A 19,085-nucleotide genomic window follows, 5' to 3' on the forward strand; every position below is an offset into this window, starting at 1 on the left:
CCCGCTGACCCATCAAGAAACAGGAAGTGCTGTCATTGTAAACCGGAAGTGACATCATTGGAAGTAGGCGTGATCAGAAAAATCTCACTATTGAGAAGACCCGCGACCTGAACCGCGTCTATACCCGCTCCCGAAACTTCTACCTGCAACCCACAGGGTACCGCAGGTTTTTGTGGGTAAGGGGGGGGGATAAAGATCACTTATGGGAGCTGCTTTTCTGTATATTGCATGGGACACTGGGAGGGCTGAATCTTAAATGTAAAAGAAAAGTATCCGGTAGGTTTAAAACAGCTGCAGAACTATCACACCGCAGAATGAAAATAGAGTTAGTCCAAGAGATCTGCTGAAAAGGTTTGTACTTTTATTATTCTTATTTTTCAAATAAAACTGCAAAAAAAAATCCCCAAATATTTGAGAGCAAGACAGACTTGATTTTCAATCTAAAAAAAACCCAAAAACAACACACAGTAGCATACGGACGCTGAGCCCACTAGTCGGACTAGAACATACACCGTATTCTACCGACTTGTGTAAATGATCCGCCAGTATGAAAATGGGATTCACTGATGTTCTTGTTTATCGTCTCACAACGACTATCAGCGGTGATTGGAAGGGATATTGAGCAATGGGAATGAATAAACTCCACACAATGAGTAACACCTTTCCGCTGCCTAATTACGAAGTGATTATGTGTCCGGACCAAGTTTCATGCTTCGAACCTGGAGCTAAATGAGTGATCTTCACTTCCACAGCTTGATGCTTCTCACTTTTCAGTGGGATGGTACAGACTTTGTACGTAACTTCATCTCCCTCCACTGGGACATATTCACCTTCAATACTGTTGGGGACAGGGAAAAAAAAAAGTTTCTCACTTACATGTGATACCTGGCTCTTAAACCAGTAATATTTCAACGTCAGCCATGTTTGTCTACTAGGAGTCCCTTAAAGGAAAAACAAACCTTAATAAAAAAAAAACAATAAAAACCCTACCCCCCCCCACCCAACCCGCCTCCCCACCAGCCCAGCTGCCCCCTGGGCAAATGCCCCTAACTGCCCCCTCCGTACAGATTCTGTCCAGCGGAGTTCATGGACGCCATATTCAGCCGCTTCGGTAATCTTCGGAATGAGACCATCAATTCGGAAATTTTCATGAGTTTCGGCACGATACAGAAAATTGCTCCAACTGCGCATTCGCCGCTTCTCCGGTCTCATTCCGAAGATTACCGAAAAGAAGATGATGCCGGCCGTGAACTCCACTGGACACAATCTGCACGGAGGGGTAAGTAAAAAATTAGGGGCATTTGCCCGGGGGGAGGAGGGAGGGAGGGTTTTTTTTTTTATTAAGGATTTATTTGTCCTTTAAGCTCCAATGGTACCACGAGCTGCCAAGACACAATTATTCCACTTGAATGTAGGTTGTCTTTAAAGGAATAATGTCATGTTTTTTTCAAAATGTGTCCGTTAATAGTGCTGCTCCAGCAGAATTCTGCACTGAAATCAGTTTTTCAAAAAAGCAAACAGATTTTTTTTATATTTAATTTTGAAATCTGACATGGGGCTAGACAAATTGTCAGTTTCCCAGCTGCCCCAAGTCATGTGACTTGTGCTCTGATAAACTTCAGTCAGTCTTTACTGCTGCACTGCAAGTTGGAGTGATACTCCCTCACCCTGGAGTTTAGTAAATAACCCCTTATAGTCGTGAATGCTGCTATTATATTATGGGGCTGTTGACATGTAGGCAGCTAGGTAGAAGGGCACCCATCACTTAAATATTGTTTCCCTCAGCAGAGGTGCGGGAAATACAAAAAATACTATTGTTTCCACTAAAAAAAAAAAAAAGTCCCTCAAGTGCTCTGTGGCCAGAAGCCCGAAAAAAAGTTAAGTTCTAAGTAAATTGAGTGTGGGACAAAGGCTTTTTTATAAGGGTATTACAAATTTACGGGCAATATAATTGTAATAAGGGTGGCAACTCTTACACCAAGGAAGGAGTGTCGAATACAGGATTCAGATCAGGATTCAGCCTTTTTCAGCAGGATTCGGATTTGGCCGAATCCTTCTGCCCGGCCGAACCAAATCCGAATTTGCATATGCAAATTAAGGGCGGGGAGAAAAATCCCGTGACTTTTTGTCACAAAACGAGGAAGTAAAAAATGTTATCCCTTTCCCACCACTAATTTGCATATGCAAATTATGATTTGGTTCGGTATTCGGCTGAATCATTCAGGGGTTCAGCCGAATCCAAAATCGTGGATTCAGTGCATCCCTAGTTTTAACCTTTCCTTCTCCTTTAATAGCTATAGCCTCCCAGAAGCATTAGTCAATAACCTCTCTCTACAGAGAATCTGAGAAGAACAATATTTTGAACAAGAATGACACATAAAACAGAGCAATTACATGTTTGCCATAATAATAACAAAATCTTGTGTTCTTAATTTTCTAATGGAATGGTTGTGTTGGGTTAGAATGATAGCGGGGATCACTTGCGTGTGCTATAAATGATTTGTGAGCTATTTGTGTGGAGAGGCAACATGAATGGACACACTGTACAACGGTCAGGAAGGTTTCATTGTTGGGAACAAGATACAATATGTAACAGGAGACACAAAGTAAGTATCACTTGCCTGCAGGCTAATCGTTCTACAAGCAGCTGTAATACATAATGGAACCTCACTGAGAGGCAGTAACCTGGCTTCACATGCGGCACAAGTTTAAATGATCATTGAACCTCAGGATTCACAGGTTTGATGAGTTGGCGCAGGACAGAGCTGTACTAAGGGAGCATATAATAAAGCCTCACATGGATTCTTTACACATAATATTCCAATTTTAATAATGGAGAGCATGGGGTATCTTAAAGGAGAAGGAAAGGTTAAAATTAAATAAGCCTCATCAGAAAGGTCTATATAAATACATCAGTAAACCCTCACAGTAATGCTGCTCTGAGTCCTCCTTCTATTGTGTACACATGGGCTTCTGTATCAGACTTCCTGTTTTCAGTTTAAACTTCCTTGCCCTGGGCGTGAGCATGCTCAGTTGGCTCCTCTCCCCCCCCCATTCTTTGATGTAATCTGAGCCCAGAGCTATAAGTGAGGCAGTAAGTGATGTCACACCAAGCTAGTACTGCAGCTGCTATCCTAAACAAACAGAGTTTCTAGAGCTTTTTACTCAGGTATGGTGAAACATTCTACAGAACAAATATAGCTTGCACTATTGCAGCTAATCTATTGGCAATAAAATGCCTCCGTAGCTTTCCTTTTTATTTGAAGGGACAGTATACACTCATTACATTAGCTGAATGAATAGGGATTATGCTGAACACACTAAACACAGCCCAACTGTTAAATGTGTTTTATAATGGCAAAAAATAAGAAATTTATTTTTTATAAGAAATTACAATGGGCAAAACATAATTTCAACAGAATTCTGTAACATTATTCTGTAAAATCTGGCACCTGTTGCCTTTTCATCCCCAGTGATGTCATTTCATGGTTTGTGGCCTAGACCAGTGTTCGCTGTGACAATTTGAGACCTTTCATTGCTAATATTAGTCTCAAAAAGGCTTTTGCTACATTGTTTCAGGTGGCAGAACCAATAGTGCAGAGAACAGAAGGAGCCAAGACAAGCCAGCCAATGAGGCTTGTGCTAAACTATGGGAAAAAAATTGGGGAAAAGAGGAATTGAAGCTACTCTACGTTTTGGTCCTGCTAACAGAACAGTCACAATGAGGAGTGAAGAAAGGGGTTTGTATACTGGTAATCTAATTATCTACCTCCCAAGGAAAAATATTATCACACATCTGTAGCTACAGGTATCCTCTATCTGGAAACCTGTTAAGCAAAATTAAAAATGATCTCTTCCTTCTCTCTAATGAAAAAACAGTGCCTTGTACTAGATCCGAACTAGGCTGCATCAATCTACATTGGTGACAAAACAATCGCCTAACAATTTTTAATGTATCAATTATTTTTTGCAGACAGGTCCCCTTTAAGTTATGGAGAGCCAAATTATGGAAAGCTGCTGATCTTGCAATTTGATTCATCCTTATTATATCGGAGTCCTTTCTACAGGTGCAAAAAATTGGGAAAGCAATTTCAACTGCTGGATTTGTCCGATTATCTTTTCACACTGAGAATTTTCCACTATTGGCCCTGTTGCAGTGATAATCCCCACAAAGTTTAGGAATGTTTCTATAAGACAAAAGCAGCAGCAAAGCTTAAGGAGCTTTCCGAGCAAACACCAAAAGAGAGAGAGAGGGAGACAAAAACACAGCCATTTAGTTTCCCTGGTTGTAGGATAGAAATACAGGAGAATATGAATGCCCCCTGCACACTAATTAGCCACATTTCTTACTTTAAGGGCACAGACACGCTGATATTTCGGGAGATTAGTCGCCCATCGACAAATTGCTTCTTCTTTGGGCGACTAATCTCCCCGAACTGCCATCACGTTGGCTAGAATACAATTCGCCGGCGGGATGGCACTCTGATCGCTTCAGCTTTCCGAAGTCGCCCGAAGTTTCCTCGTGAAGCAATACCAGGCAAATTAGGAAAACTAAAGGTGGCCATACACGGAGAGATCCGCTCGTTTGGCGATGTCGCTAAACGAGAGGATCTCTCCCTAGGGCCCAACGATCGGATCCTAACGAATAGTAATGGGCGGTCGGATCGTGGGACCGCATCAACGAATAGATGCGGCCGCGATCCGACGGGATTTTTCGTCCCATCCGATCGAGATCTGGCCGACTTTCAGCCAGATCTCGATCGGGGAAGCCCGTCGGGGGGCCCCATACACGGGCCAATAAACTGCCGGCACGGTCTGTCGGCAGCTTTTATCGGCCTGTGTATGGCCACCTTAAGTGTTCTGAGTGCCATCCCTCCGGCAATTTACATTCTAGCCGGCGAGAAAGCAGTTTGGTGAGATTAGTCCCCTGGAAGAAGAAGCGATTTGTCGCTGGGTGACTCTCAAAATAACAACGTGTGTCTCTGCCCTTAAACTGCAACACTTCACTTAAAGGGCCACTTTTTTTTAGCATTAGTTCAGTGCATTGGGCTGGTAATTAATATACTTTTTTGCCTATAAGTTTCCTCCACAATATTCTATGGGTAAAAGCATTATAGTAGGCATATTTTACCGATATTTATAACCACAGACCTCTGAAATGGAGATATGGAACTACTATCTTTCAAAGGAAATACCTTAATATTGTAGTTAAATAGTCTTTCAATAATCCCAACACCTACTCAGAAATATGCAAGAAGATATCTGGTCCTCCATCTTCTGGGGTTATAAATCCGTGACCTTTGGAACGTGAAAAACTTTTGCAGACTCCTTTATACACAGGTCCCTCAGCAGCACGTACAGTTCTGTTTATAATAAAGGAGACTTTGATAAATGGATATTCAACTAATAATGTGTTGCACAATTAGCCCAAATAATTAAGATTGTTACGAAGATCATACTACAAGTGCTGTAAAGCAGAAAACAAAGAGAGAGAAAACATGGAATAGGTATCCAAGTTATTTCGAATTTTCTCTTAACGGAAATTGATTTAAGGGTTTTTTAACCTTTAAATGAGTTTTTGGTAAGATGCAAAGTGTGATTTTTCTCAGACAACTTGCAATTGGTTTGTATGTATTAATTTTGTCCTTTGAGTTATTTAGCAGCTCTCCAGTTGTAATTTTTGAAATCTGGTTGCTAGGGTTCAAATTACCCTAGCAACCATGTACTGAAGGAAAGACTGGAATATAAATAGGAGAGGCCTGAATATATTTGTTTATAGACGGGGTCAGTGACCCCCCATTTGAAAGCGGGAAAGAGTCAAAAGAAGGCAAATAATTCAAAAAATATATAAAAAAAAAAGATAAATAATGAAGACCAATTAAAAGGTTGCTTAGAACTAGCCATTCTATAACACTCATCAAAGACTATAGGAGGCGTCTAGAGGCTGTTACATTTGCAAAAGGCGGCTCAAGTATTGATGTAATAGCTCTGTTGGGGTGCCCAAATTTATGAACCTGTCTAATTTTGTTATTTTCTGTTAATCCAATAAACTTTGTCACTGCTGAAATACTACTGTTTCCATAAGGCATGTTATTTATTAAAAGGAAGTTGCTACTTTGAAAGCTCAGCCAATGATAAACACAACTCCTAAGTTAAGAGGGGTTCCCAAACTTATTCATATGACTGTAGTTAATTTTTCAGAGATTTTTTAGTAGACTTAAGGTAAGGAAATCCAAATTATGGGAAACCCCTTTATCCAGAAAACCCCAGGTGCTGAGGATTCTGGATAATAGATACTGTACCTGTACTGTTTAATGGAATATAAAAAATTTTTTTTTTTTGTTATGCAAAGAAACCCCTTTAACCTCACGCCACCAAGCCAAATTGGAGTGCTAAAGATTTTGCCGTTATCTGAATCCTGCAGAAAGTCATGGGATTAGGTTGAATCCCAGATCAAATCCTGAATTTGGTGCATCTCTAAACTGCGTGTTTGTTTATACATGCTGAATATGGCAAAACCAGTATTTAGACATTATTTACTCACGCAGAAAATGTCCTTGTTCGTCTCGTGGGGAGAGGGCTGGGGATGAGGTATCCTCTCATAGGAGATGGAGAACGGTCTCTTGTTCTTGGCAGATGAAGGGTCCTGGTTGGAGACTGAGGAGATATGGAGGAACTGTCAGAAGGAGAAGTACCTGGAGATGTAGGGTTTGAAGTCATTTTCACTTTTTAATCTGTAAAGGTAAAAAAAATTCAAATGCTGAAAACTTGCTGCCATCAGTCTCTCATTATGTACAACATTGTTCATTCAGGCGTGTGTTTGCTCATCAAATTGTGCGAGAGGAACTTTGTTTACACTCCAGACATTTATATATATAATGCTCACTGTATGTAACTGCATTTCCACAAGCAGAACATAGGGAAATGCTTAGTGCAGACTAAACATGACTGAATTCCAGTAGAAAAACTATTTACTATAATGAGTCTTCCAAACACCACAAGAACTAAACAAGAGATTCCAGCCTTTAGCAAGTAAACATGAAGAAACACGAAGGGGCAGATTTATCAAGGGTCGAATTTTGAGTCCATGGCAGTTTGCAAAAACTCCCATAAACTTCCATGAACTCGAAATTCAAAAAAAAATAGAATATTTCAAATTCGAGTGAATGGGATCGACCCACAAACTCGAATCGTTGAATTCGAATTTTTAATGGGTCAGTACATGATAAAATTACGAAAATCGAATTACATTTTTTTTAAAAACTATAATCGAATTTTAACTATTCCCTGGTCGAATTCCACAAAAAATTTAAAATTCGGATTCCAAATTAGAATTTTCACTTCGACCCTTGATAAATCTGCCCCTTAATGTCATCCTATTACACGTCAGTGCATTTCTCCATTAGGGTAGGACTACACGGATGCTTTTCGCGCGATCCAACGCGCTGTGACAAAATGCTAGCGACAAAATCGCATGCGACAGAAATAAGGTAAGTGATTGGATTGTCAGATGAAGTCGCAGCGTTGATCCGACGCGACGACTGGCGTATGCAGACGATGCATGCTGCGACTGCATCCAACAGTCGTGTCGCGTGGGATCAACGCTGCAACTTCATCCGACATTTCTATCTCTTACCCTATTTCTGTCGCATGCGATTTGTCGCAGCGCGTCGGATCGCGCCGATAGTCCTACCCTTATGGTTAATTTAAATATTAACTATGAAATTTTTGGCATTATACTTGAGTTCCACTCCAATGCAAGTTACTCAAGTGCAACTGGCTTACTAGCTTGTAAGGTGCTAACTTATTATTAATGGAACAGAGTGCGATTTACAAAGAATTTTTTTTTAATCTGACATTTTTCCCAGCAATGCGGTGTTTTTTCTGTGCTCACAACAAAATGTAATTCCCACCTGTCAGAGAACAGTTTGTGGCACCTGTGTCAACATAACAAAACATGGACAGTTTGTTAACAGTAATTGCTTTTCATTTCATTGCTATTTATCACTGAGGCTACTTACACTTTCCCAGTGTAATGCAACTCCCCCCCCTCACCTTTGTTACATTGGAAAGTAATGGTTTCTTAAAGGGGAATTCTGGGTTCCAAACTAAAATCTGATAAAGAGGCCACATAACACAGAAACCCCTAAAATACCCAGCACAGTTACCGGCTTTCAAAAAGTATGAATAAATGCCATTTTCTATGCTGAAATCCAGTATTTTAACATTTCTTCTCTTTCTGCATCATTTGAAATCCTGGCAGGGAAGGAGGGACTAAACACTGATGTTACAAATTGTAACAACTTCTCCACAGCTTACAGACAGCATGCAGGAACTACATAACCCACAATGCATTGCACTGTGATGTTCTGTTCCTTATTGAAATCACATGTGAAGGGAATTGTGGGGTTTGGAGGATGCAGGCTGAGGACAAATGACTATTGATAAAGTAACAGTAGTCAGCCAGCTCAGCAAAGAAGTCAGACAGATCAGCAGGGGGCTAGACTTAAGGAACTGTCAGAAACGATTAAAAATCATGAAAAGTCTGCATATTTTTTAATCGATGTATATTGCGAAGTTGCTTGAAATTATGTTTACTTTTCAAAAAGCTAAAGTTATGTTTTTGTGGTGTTCTCCTTTAATTTTAGAAGTTCAGTGTTTAGTAATAGACATGTACTGGAACGTAGGGACACCATACTTTTTTAGTTTACTGTATTGGCACGTCAGTACGTCTATTGCACCTTCAGCCCTAAAGATATATGCGAAAACAGTGTCTCTACGTGCCAGTACGTGTCTATTGCCAACACATTCAGCACACAGGCAGCAGTATAGACCAAGTGGCAGATCATTTCACTAATGTGCCCAAATATTACTGCTATGGGATTCCTGATCACACTGTGCTGGGTACAACATAGGAAGACTCCCCACGTATTGGAAAAGTCCCTCTTCAAAGGCACTAATTCTCACTACAATGGGACAATCTTTTACATTTTCCAAAGACTGGTCCCCTTTAGGGCAGAGACACACATGGAGATTCGGGGAGATTCAGTCGCCCGGCAACAAATTGCCTCTTCTTCGGGCGACTACTCACCCTCCCCGCAAAGCATTGCCGCCAGCTAGAATCTAAATCGCCGACGGGGATGGCACTCGGAGCGCTTCGTTTTCCAAAGTCGCCCAAAGTTGCCTCATGAGGAAACTTCAGGCGACTTCAGAAGCTCTCCAAGTGCCACCCCGCCGGCAATTTAGATTCTAGCTGGCGGCAATGCTTTGCGGGGAGGGTGAGTAGTCGTCCGAAGAAGAGACGATTTGTCGATGTGCAACTAATCTCCCTGAATCTCCACGTGTGTCTAAAAGCTTTTCCAACAATAATGACAAAAGTAAATGCTTAATCAATGATTAATCACATAGGGGGGAATTCACAGAATCCAATTTTACTGAGCGTTTTCAAAAAACAATTTTACCTACATTTTCGTTTTGGAGAGCCTAATGTATCAGAAAAATGAGTTTACAAGCAATTCATAAAAATGTCGGGAAATCTGGCACCGAAAAAAACGCCCACTTTTAACAACACTATTTGAAAAGTGCCGTACACGTCGGAAAATTGGCGGGTAAATGCTCTGTGAAATGCTCTTTCTACGACATTTAAAAGACATTTTTTCATTCCCGACACTTTTGTGAATTCCCCCCATAGTGTTGTGAAAGACACAAGAGTCTAACAGCTTTCTGCAAGAGGGATGAAAGATTTTTATATCCATTGTTGTGCTGAACATGCTTTTTGCCTATTATTTTTATCCCCAGAAAACCAGCAGAGAAAATGTCTGGTGCGGCGCGGCTTTTAAAATCCTATGGCTGGAAGCAATTACATATATCCATACGTGGCTACAGGTGTCCATATCAGTTTGTACAAAATAATGCAAATAACAGATGTAAATAAAATCTTTCTCCCTCAACTGAATACATAGCAGTTGATTTGAAATACAGACAAATGAATGATTTAATGGAGTCTGATATTCTACCCTGCACGGCATTGAACAGAGGTAATTATTTGATTCCTCCACTCAGTTTATCTTCATTTAATGGAACAATAATTGAGATTACATTTTCACTATTGCCTTGCAGTTATTTTAAATTGTGATTGTGCTCGATACCTGTAATATTCTATATATGGATGGAAAATTTATATATATATATATATATATATATATATATATATATATATATATATATATATATATATATATATATATATATATATTCTCTTCCTTTGTTTTTCTGCAATATAGAGTTACATAATTAGCTAGTTTTAAACAGCACACAGACTTAAGGTGGCCATAGACACACAGATCCTTTCGTACGAATCGAGGATTCGTACGATTTTCGGATCGTGTGTGGCGTGTGCAGACATCTTTCGTCCGTCGGAGATCGGTCGTTTGGTCAGGTTTGATTTTGACCCGACTGATCCCGCTGGAGGCCACGGCACATCGTAATCGGATCGTTCGGCCGAACAATCAGATTACCCCCGATATAGCCAAGCTCGTTAATGGCATATCGAAGAAAGATCCGCTCGTTTGGCGATGTTGACAAACGAGCAGATCTTTGCGCCTATGGCCACCTTTAGATTTAAACCTATGAATAGAAAACAAGCTTGTGTGTTAATGCATGGTATGGTGCATGGCAGCAGAGCAGTCATTTTTCACGAAGAGTGTAAGTGCTTTTCCAACTGTGAATACAGCTGTATATACAATAAATATTTTTATCAATTACTCAGGCCGAGTAGATAAAGTCAGACATGATTTATTTCCCTCCCTAAAGCACCTATTATCTGACTCCTGCAGAAGGACTTTGCTCACTTGATATCTGTCAGCATACATTTCACTCCTGGCAGAATTAGACTTTGCAACATCTGACTCTATATTTACCAACTACAGAAATATACAATTTTCCAAAGGCAGAAGTCGTCAAGTGGAAACCGCATTCACTCTTGTAGAAAATTTAATACAGGCAACAAGCTAACATTTCGGCTGGAACACCAGTCTTTTTCAAAGTGAAACATTGTATCAGCAACCCCCTCAAATAATGTGTCTGCGGAAAAACCCTAGTGGCGACAAAAGGTGAGTGACGTGTAATTCTGAGGCCAAAGGTAGTGTTCCCCACGTCCATTGCAAACTAAATCACCTTAATACCCATAAAATTATATAAACGAGCAAGTGGAAAGATATGTGAAATATTATGTGGTCAGAACTATGAAATAGAGTGACTAGAATATTTACTGAAAACTTATAACCTAGATGAAAGGTATATCCCCATTCTATAAAGCCAATAGCGGAAACCAATCGTTAAATAAGACAAACCCAAGTAAAGGAACAAAGGAAAAAAAGGGAAACTAAGGAAAAAAAGAAACCCGAAGAAAAGAAACCAGGAAAAAGGACGTGTGGCATAAACTTGTGGATTCACGTTCTTTCTGGTGGAATATTTAAAGGAGAAACAATCCCTTAATAAAAACCCTACCCCCCTACCCTACATAGAGCCTGTATCAGACTTCCTGTTTTCATCTTAAACCTCCAGGGCTTGGACTTGAACATGCTCAGTTTGCTCCTCCCTCCCCCCTCCTTCCCTCCCTGCTGTAATCGGAGCCCACAGCTATAAGTGAGCAGGGAGACTCAAGCAGGAAGTGATGTCACACCAAGCTAATATGGCAGCTGCCTAAACAAAAATTTTTTTTAGAGCTGTTTACTTAGGTATAGTAAATCATTCTGCAGAATAAATATGGTCTTATAGCTTGCACTATTGTGGCTAATCTATTGGCAATACACTGCTTTGTTCGCTGTCCTCCTTTAAAGTAAACACAATCAGTAAATACAGCACAGGTACAGATTTTCTCTGCTTGGTACAAGAGCTGGCTGATAGACCTAATGCACAGGGAATTACAGATTACTGTGATAAAAAAGAATGAAGGCAATACATTACATCAGCCATAATAAGAGAAAAAGAAGTAATGCGGTTACTTAGAAACTCACACCCTTGGGGCCCAAGTCACCCACATGTTACACAAGGCAGAAATCTCAGCTAAAGCCACAGAAGTAAATAACAGAGTTGTGTGGCTGGTTTAAATAAATTCTGACATTGAAATAGAAAGCCTGAAAACTGTACATCATTTAATCTAGTGGGCAGATGTCGAATTTCAAATTCATGTGAATTTGTTTTTATTCATAAATTCGAACACTCACAACTCGAATAGGAAAAATTTTATTAAAAAAATGAAACGTAAAATATTCGATCAAATAGTCCCGACCTGAAAATTTCGAATTGAATTCGAATCGAGTTTTCCCTCCAAAAAAAACGTTAATGTCGGAAAGCAATTAACATATTCAAATGGTTCAACTGACCTTTGCCTCCGACTTGTAAATGAACCGGGCAGGTTTTAGGTGGCGAATAGTCGAATTAGAATGGTTTCCATGGTGGAGGTGTGATAAATTTCACATTCAAATTTACATTAAAATTGGGGGTTTAAAATTCGAATGTGTGAATTCTGACACACAAAATAATTAGAAAATTTAAATTTACTATTCGACCCTTAGAGTCTGCCCCTAAGTGTCAGTGCCTCATGGTGAAGTGTCAGGGTCAGGCATCAGCGCCATGTTTTTATCAAGGGCATTGGCCAGTGAAAGTGACATCAGGACTGACACACCTCTGATAAATTCAGCTGAAAAAAGTAGAAATCCTAGGATGGAACCAAAGTCCTGTTGCAAAATGTTCTATTTTTTTACTCTATAGACAAAAGCTACTCTATAAGAATGGAAAACATTGCTACATAATTTTTTCCCTGCAGTTTTTACTATTTTGCATACAAATGAGGTGGGGTTCACAAAAATGTGCACCACAATGATGAACCCACTGGAGGCAGAACCCACCCAGCCTCATGGATCTAATTAGCAACTACTATGGCTATTGCAACCCAGCCTACAGGGTATTCAATGAAAATGAAAAACTGTAAACCTTGGCTTCCATTTAGACACAAATCGCTTGCTACAAATGTGCAGTGTGAAACCACTTTATGTGAAATAAGACAGAGGGGTTTTTTTTGGGGGGAGGGGGGGAATTATTATTACTTGCTTGGGGGAATGTACTTCCAAGTGCTCACCTGGCGATGTTAATTTGTTAGAAAAGAAACAAATGCAATAGGCCTGCCTCACTTTACAGCTGGTATTCTACAACATATATCCAAGATCAAAATCAGACCATAATATTCATATCTAGGTACAGGTAGAATTTTTTTCAATTTTTACACTGTACAGGGCAGAGAGCAAAGTACACAAGAACAGATGCAAATCACCATGTTTTTCACATATTGGCAGTCTGCCCTTTCAAGAATAGCTGCAGGCTAGTGATGTGCAGGTCGGGGTTTCCCCAACCCGCACCCGACCCTAACCCGGCCTCCCTTAGCCCGCGCCCACCAATGTCCGACTTCCGGGTTGCTTTCATAGACCCGATCCGTCGATGACGTCACAAAAGGGGCCGGCCGAGCATGAACCCGGAAGTCGGCATTTGCCAGTGGCACCAGCCACCCGCAAAGAAGAATGCGAGGTTGGCCTGAACCCGTCCCAGGGGTATCGGCCCGGCCCGCACATCACTACTGCAGGCCTTTGTGTTTCAAAATGAAGAGCAAAAACCTGTGTCTTCCCCATGAAAACAGTGCTGCCTGTAGGGCTAGAGAAGGCACATAGGTATCCCCACCTTCCAAAACCCCTCCCCATTCTTTCTACCCCTACTGCAAGTCCAAAGTGAATGAGCTCTAAGGGGATAGATTTTGCACCTTTGGGTGCTCTAACACCTGCAGCAAAGGCAGGAGTACTGTAAATGTTTGTTTTTACCCTCAATGGCAACTCCAATACAATCAAACTTCCATTGGCCCCATGTATATTGTTCCAAAGGATTGAAAACCTCTAACAAGGCCTTAGGAAACAAAAGCTGGCCATACATATTGAGATCCACAGGTTCTCCGAGATCACCAAATCAGAAGATTTGCCCAATATGAACACCTACACGCTGGTCCAAATCGGAGTGATCATATAGCAAGCATTTGGCGACTTATCTGACAAGGGCTGCAAACACTATTATACTATAATTTGGCTTTAAATGTAAATGGTGTATTCTCAAGTTAAAGGGGACCCGTCACCCCAAAAAATTATTCATAATCCTATTTTATCACATCAGTCAAGCAAAATGAATTTAATTACACTATATAAATTATTTGAATCTTGTTTCCTTCAGTCTGGGAATTCATAATTATAACAAGCAGGCAGGGGCCATTTTGTGGACACTGTTATTAAGACAAGCCTTGTATCATCTCAGAATCTTGTTTGTGCACCAGAATGTGGGACCTGATGTCCATCCCCATGCCCTGGCTACACAATTAAACGGTGAAGAGAACGGGGGAATGTGTGGCAGCGATTTCTAGGAAGTGCTGAATGGAAAGTGAAAGTAATTGCCTGCCCCGCCTCTATGCCCAGGGCAGACACTATTTGATTGACAGCTGGGATTTTTAAATGAGCTTACAACAGCTATGAATGCTTTAATAAAAAATAGAAATTGGATTCCATGTTTAATTTGAAAAGGACTTTTATTATACAGCTTTTTTTTTTTTGTGTCTGGGTGACAGGTTCACTTTAATCCAGAGCAACGTGTGAGCTATCACATTGATAGAATGAAAACAACTGCAAGATTTTTATTTCAAAAGAAGTAGAGAACAATTTTAGTCCTTGACAAGCACAAAAAAGTCGGGTACATTACTTAGCCAAAAGTCACGACTATAACTGGGATCCACTGGTATTTATGATGGTGTAAGGATTTTCAGATGCAATTCTTCTATTTCTGTGAATTGCTATAACTGAAAGCACAGTCTGGGGGGGGGGTGCATCCTCTGCGGATGACAGAGCTGTGTACGTAAGTGTATGATTCACAGTGTATTTAATGGTCTACATAATTTTGTATGTCCTTGCACTATATGTACCAGCGTCATCAATTACACTGTGAAAACAGCTGTCTGTAAGGAGCCAGGGCAGCCAACCAATGTAAAGGACAAACACAACAGATGTATTATTTCACATGAACAGAGGCAGGCGAGAATGAAAGAGCTAAGCATAGTAAAGATTAACCTCTTAAATCTTTCTGTGTCTATAGTTGAAGATCAGCTACACTCTTGAACAGCCAGACACACACCATAATTCATATAAAAATAACAATCCAGTAATAAAACTACAGACAGGAATCGCATTAAAGAAAAGAACATGAGGTCATGTTCCAAACAGAGTTTCTATCAGGCCCAGGGGATATGTGTATACTTCCCTCTGAGAAGATTGCCGGAGATGGGAGGACTAACAATAGAAATATCAGAGACACCAAAAAGGCAAATACCTTGCAATACAAACAGAAAGCCCAGTCTTACAGGGGAATTATCACAAAACGAAAACTTAATTATAAGCTTCCTCATACGGAGGTAAGAAACCTTCTAAATACAATCAATTAAATATTCTGCATTGTTTATGTAATAATCACGTTTATGCTCACTATTCCTCTCTCAGCGTCTGTTTCTCTTCATTCTGTCTTCTTGCAGCAGTTGGGTGTCAGATGAAGGATCCAATATATCTTATAGGGGGGCTCCCTTTCCTAGCAAATGTATAAGACCCCACTCCAATAACTCCATTGCAAACAAAATCTAACAAAATAACTGCCTTTTGCACAAACTCTGCATGTAGAGAGACATGATGTCTGGTGATTTTAAGAGGGAACACAAATAAATCTTCTAGGCAAAAGTTTCTTATTTCAGTATGCTAAAACTAATATAAAATTTTCATTTTCGCAATTGTTCCTCTTTAAGAATTCTGTGCCCCTCAGTGACCTGGCATTTGAGTCCCTGGCAATGGAGAATGAGCCATAATATACAGCCCGAAGCAAAAATGTTAACACATCAACTGGTTACTTAACCCATGCCCACAAGAACACAAGCATACCAGTGAACAGATGTCCAGAAAAGTTTCATAAAAACATGCCTTTATGTGACCATTCATCAGTCACTCTCTATAGCTAGTAGTCACTTTACAACCCGGACCAGTATTTTCACTGAGGCACATTTACTAATGTATCTACTAAATTGCGCCTGTTCCATTACCAATGGCAGCCGATTAACAACAAGATTATGGAGACAACTTTTAAAATGTAAGAACATTTTTGATAACTACAGCCATCTGCACTGGCATAGTCTAGTACTTATGTTTGTAAACCAGCCCCTTGTGATACTAGTGGGCAAAACAAAGCTAGGTAGGCACTAGAGATATACCAAATCCACTACTTTAGGATTCAGTCAAATCCTTTATGAAAGATTTGGCTGAATCACACAAACTGAATCCTAGCTTGCTTATGCAGATTTGCCCAAGAAACGGTTAAAAAATTTCACTTCCTTGTTTGTATAACAAAAAGTCATCTGATTTTAAGGATTCAATTTGGTTCAGTCAGGTACCTGGATTCGGCCGAATCCTGCTATAAAAAAAAAAAACAGGATGAATCCTGATTTGAATATTGGATTTAATGCATCTCTAGTGTGCACAGAACATTTGTATACGCACATAAATGAGAGAGATGAGAAGTGATGCTAAGGGTAGGACTACACTAACGATTTTGGAGCGATCCGACACGCTGCGCAAAAATGCAGGCGTCAAACCCCACCCACTGACATCACTGGTCCGCCCACTGGCATCACAGACATGCCCACTGATGTCACGGACCCGCCCCCCCGCCCAGTCTTAGCCAGACATAAAGGTGGCAACCCTATTATAAACGGTGAGTTCTGATGTCATCAGTTATAAACGGTGAGTTCTGATGTCATTTCTGTCACATGACTCACTGAAATTTGTGTATTATAATAAAGTACCCCCAGTTGTAAAATATGAGGATATTAGAAGTTACCCCGGAGTTACATGACCTGTATAAAAACAGGTCATGGAACTCCTCGGTAACTTATAATATCCTTATATTTTACAAGAGGGGATACTTTATTCACTATATATACATATATATGTGTAAGCATATGTATATACACATGCATATCTATCTTATGCAATTTACACATGATTTTACTGACCCAATTTCAAAAAAACATTCATGCCATGGGGCTGAACCTCTGATAATCATATCCCTCCCCCACGACACGGCCAATCACATCCACAAATCCAATAACACTAAGGGTGAAGACACACAGCAGCTACTTGTCACGACTACAAAATAGACTATGGTGATAATTGGCTTTGCTAAGATACAATTGGGGTTTAATAAAAGGCACTAAGTTTGCCCAGGAGCAGTAACTCATAGCAACCAATCAGAAGGTAGCATTTATTGGTCACCTGTTTAAAAGCAAACATCTTATTGGTTGCTATGGGTAACTGCTCCTGGGCAAACTTAGTGCCTTTTATTACATACGTGTTTTACCAGAGGCAATTCTCAGTATTGTCTATGGTAGGGGATTTTTTGGCCATTTTGTAGCTGCTACTTGTAGCTCCATGTGTCGGTATCCTTTAAAGGGGAATTCTCGCTTCCAAACCAAAATTTGCTAAAGAGGCCCACATAACACAGAAACCCCTAATATACCCATCACAGTTACCCGTTTCTTCAAAAAGTATGAATAAATGCCATTTTCTATGCTGAAATCTAGTTGGTTAACAGTTCTTCTCTTTCTGCATCATTTGAAATCCTGTCAGGGAAGGAGGGTCTAAACAATGATGTTACAAATTGTATCAACTTCTCCACAGCTTACAGACAACATGCAGGAACTACATCACCCACAATGCATTGCACTGTGATGTTCCTTTACTTATTGAAATCACGTGTGCAGGGAATTGTGGGGATTGGAGGATGCAGACTGAGGAAAGAGGGCTGTTGATACAAAGTAACAGTAGTCAGTCAGCTCAGCAAAGTAGTCAGACAGATCAGCAGGGGGCTAAGGCTTAGGGAGCTGTTCCAAAATGTAAAAAAAAGTCTGCATATTTTTTAATTGATGTATATTGCAAAGTTGTTAGAAATTATGTTTACTTTTCAAAAAGCTTAAGTTATGTTTGTGTGGACTTCCCCTTTAAGGCACATAGCCTGTGGCTCTCCAATGCACATGACAGCACAGGAATTAGAATTTCCATTGTGAGACACATCTGATGATGTGTAATAATGCTACTATTTCTCAGACGGGGAGATACCAGCTCGAGTTGCTTGTGGGAAGAAAAAACAATCCATTTATTCTCATAGATGATGCGACATAATAATGACTAGTGAGAAGGAGTCACGACATGTCAGTTGAAAGTGAAGACAAGGGAAGGTGGATATTGAGTGGCACAGTTACCCCCATTAATAAGACATTCCAGTCGGAATCCCTGCGCCCAATAAAAGCACCTGAGTCTGCCGCTCACTTACCTGCAAGTCCCGGGATCCCGCCGCCGCCTGTAACAAGAATCAGCAGGAGAAAGAATCCGCCCCCGGGGCTACTGCCTGACTGAACTTTATACAAGAAAACTAGCCAGAGACAGGAGTCAATCTCCCCTTACTCCTCCACAGGAACACTTCCTATTCCGCACTCACCTTCCGCAGCAGATAATATCACTTTCACAATTTACTCCCAACTTCGAGCAAACAAATCAGCGACGCAATTGCATGGGAGGTACAGAGTCCTCTGCAGGTTTTTCCTCCCCCTCCTCTTCCTGGCACTGCGGGCCCCGCCCCCGTGTTTCGTCACTGCAGTCCCCGCCCCCTACTAGTGACAATGGCACCGATGTCTCTCACACACATACTGTCCCTCTGACCTTTCCCTCAGTCCCTGACACAGACCAGCAGGCAGCACACTGCACACCAGCCTTTAGGATTCTATCATTTGTACTTTAGCTTTAGGTTCCCTTTACATTTATATGCGTGATTACTGGCATTTGTCCTTGTCTGTCTGTCTGTCTTTTTACTTTTCCCCTTTCACCTCCATTGTTTTCTATCCTTTTTTTGCTATGTCTTATTTGTTATCCACTGGAGTTCACATTTACACGCACAGTGGGCAATTT

At 40.6% G+C, this 19,085-nt stretch overlaps 1 protein-coding gene across 3 annotated transcripts; it reads right to left on the reverse strand.

Annotated features, from left to right (window-relative positions):
• Positions 1-339: 339 nt before the first annotated feature.
• On the reverse strand, positions 340-18,776 carry carhsp1.S (calcium regulated heat stable protein 1 S homeolog). 3 transcript variants are annotated; one of them, XM_018237256.2, is made up of 4 exons: positions 18,619-18,776; positions 6,545-6,734; positions 5,241-5,363; positions 340-838 (listed from the first exon to the last, which is right to left on the reverse strand). In XM_018237256.2, the coding sequence occupies exons 2-4, from the start codon at positions 6,718-6,720 to the stop codon at positions 676-678; spliced, it is 462 nt and encodes a 153-aa protein (XP_018092745.1). In that variant the 5' UTR covers positions 6,721-6,734; positions 18,619-18,776; the 3' UTR covers positions 340-675.
• Between the last annotated feature and the right edge of the window lie 309 nt (positions 18,777-19,085).

Source organism: Xenopus laevis, chromosome 9_10S (genome assembly GCF_017654675.1).
Source record: "Xenopus laevis strain J_2021 chromosome 9_10S, Xenopus_laevis_v10.1, whole genome shotgun sequence".
Lineage (NCBI taxonomy): Eukaryota > Metazoa > Chordata > Amphibia > Anura > Pipidae > Xenopus > Xenopus laevis.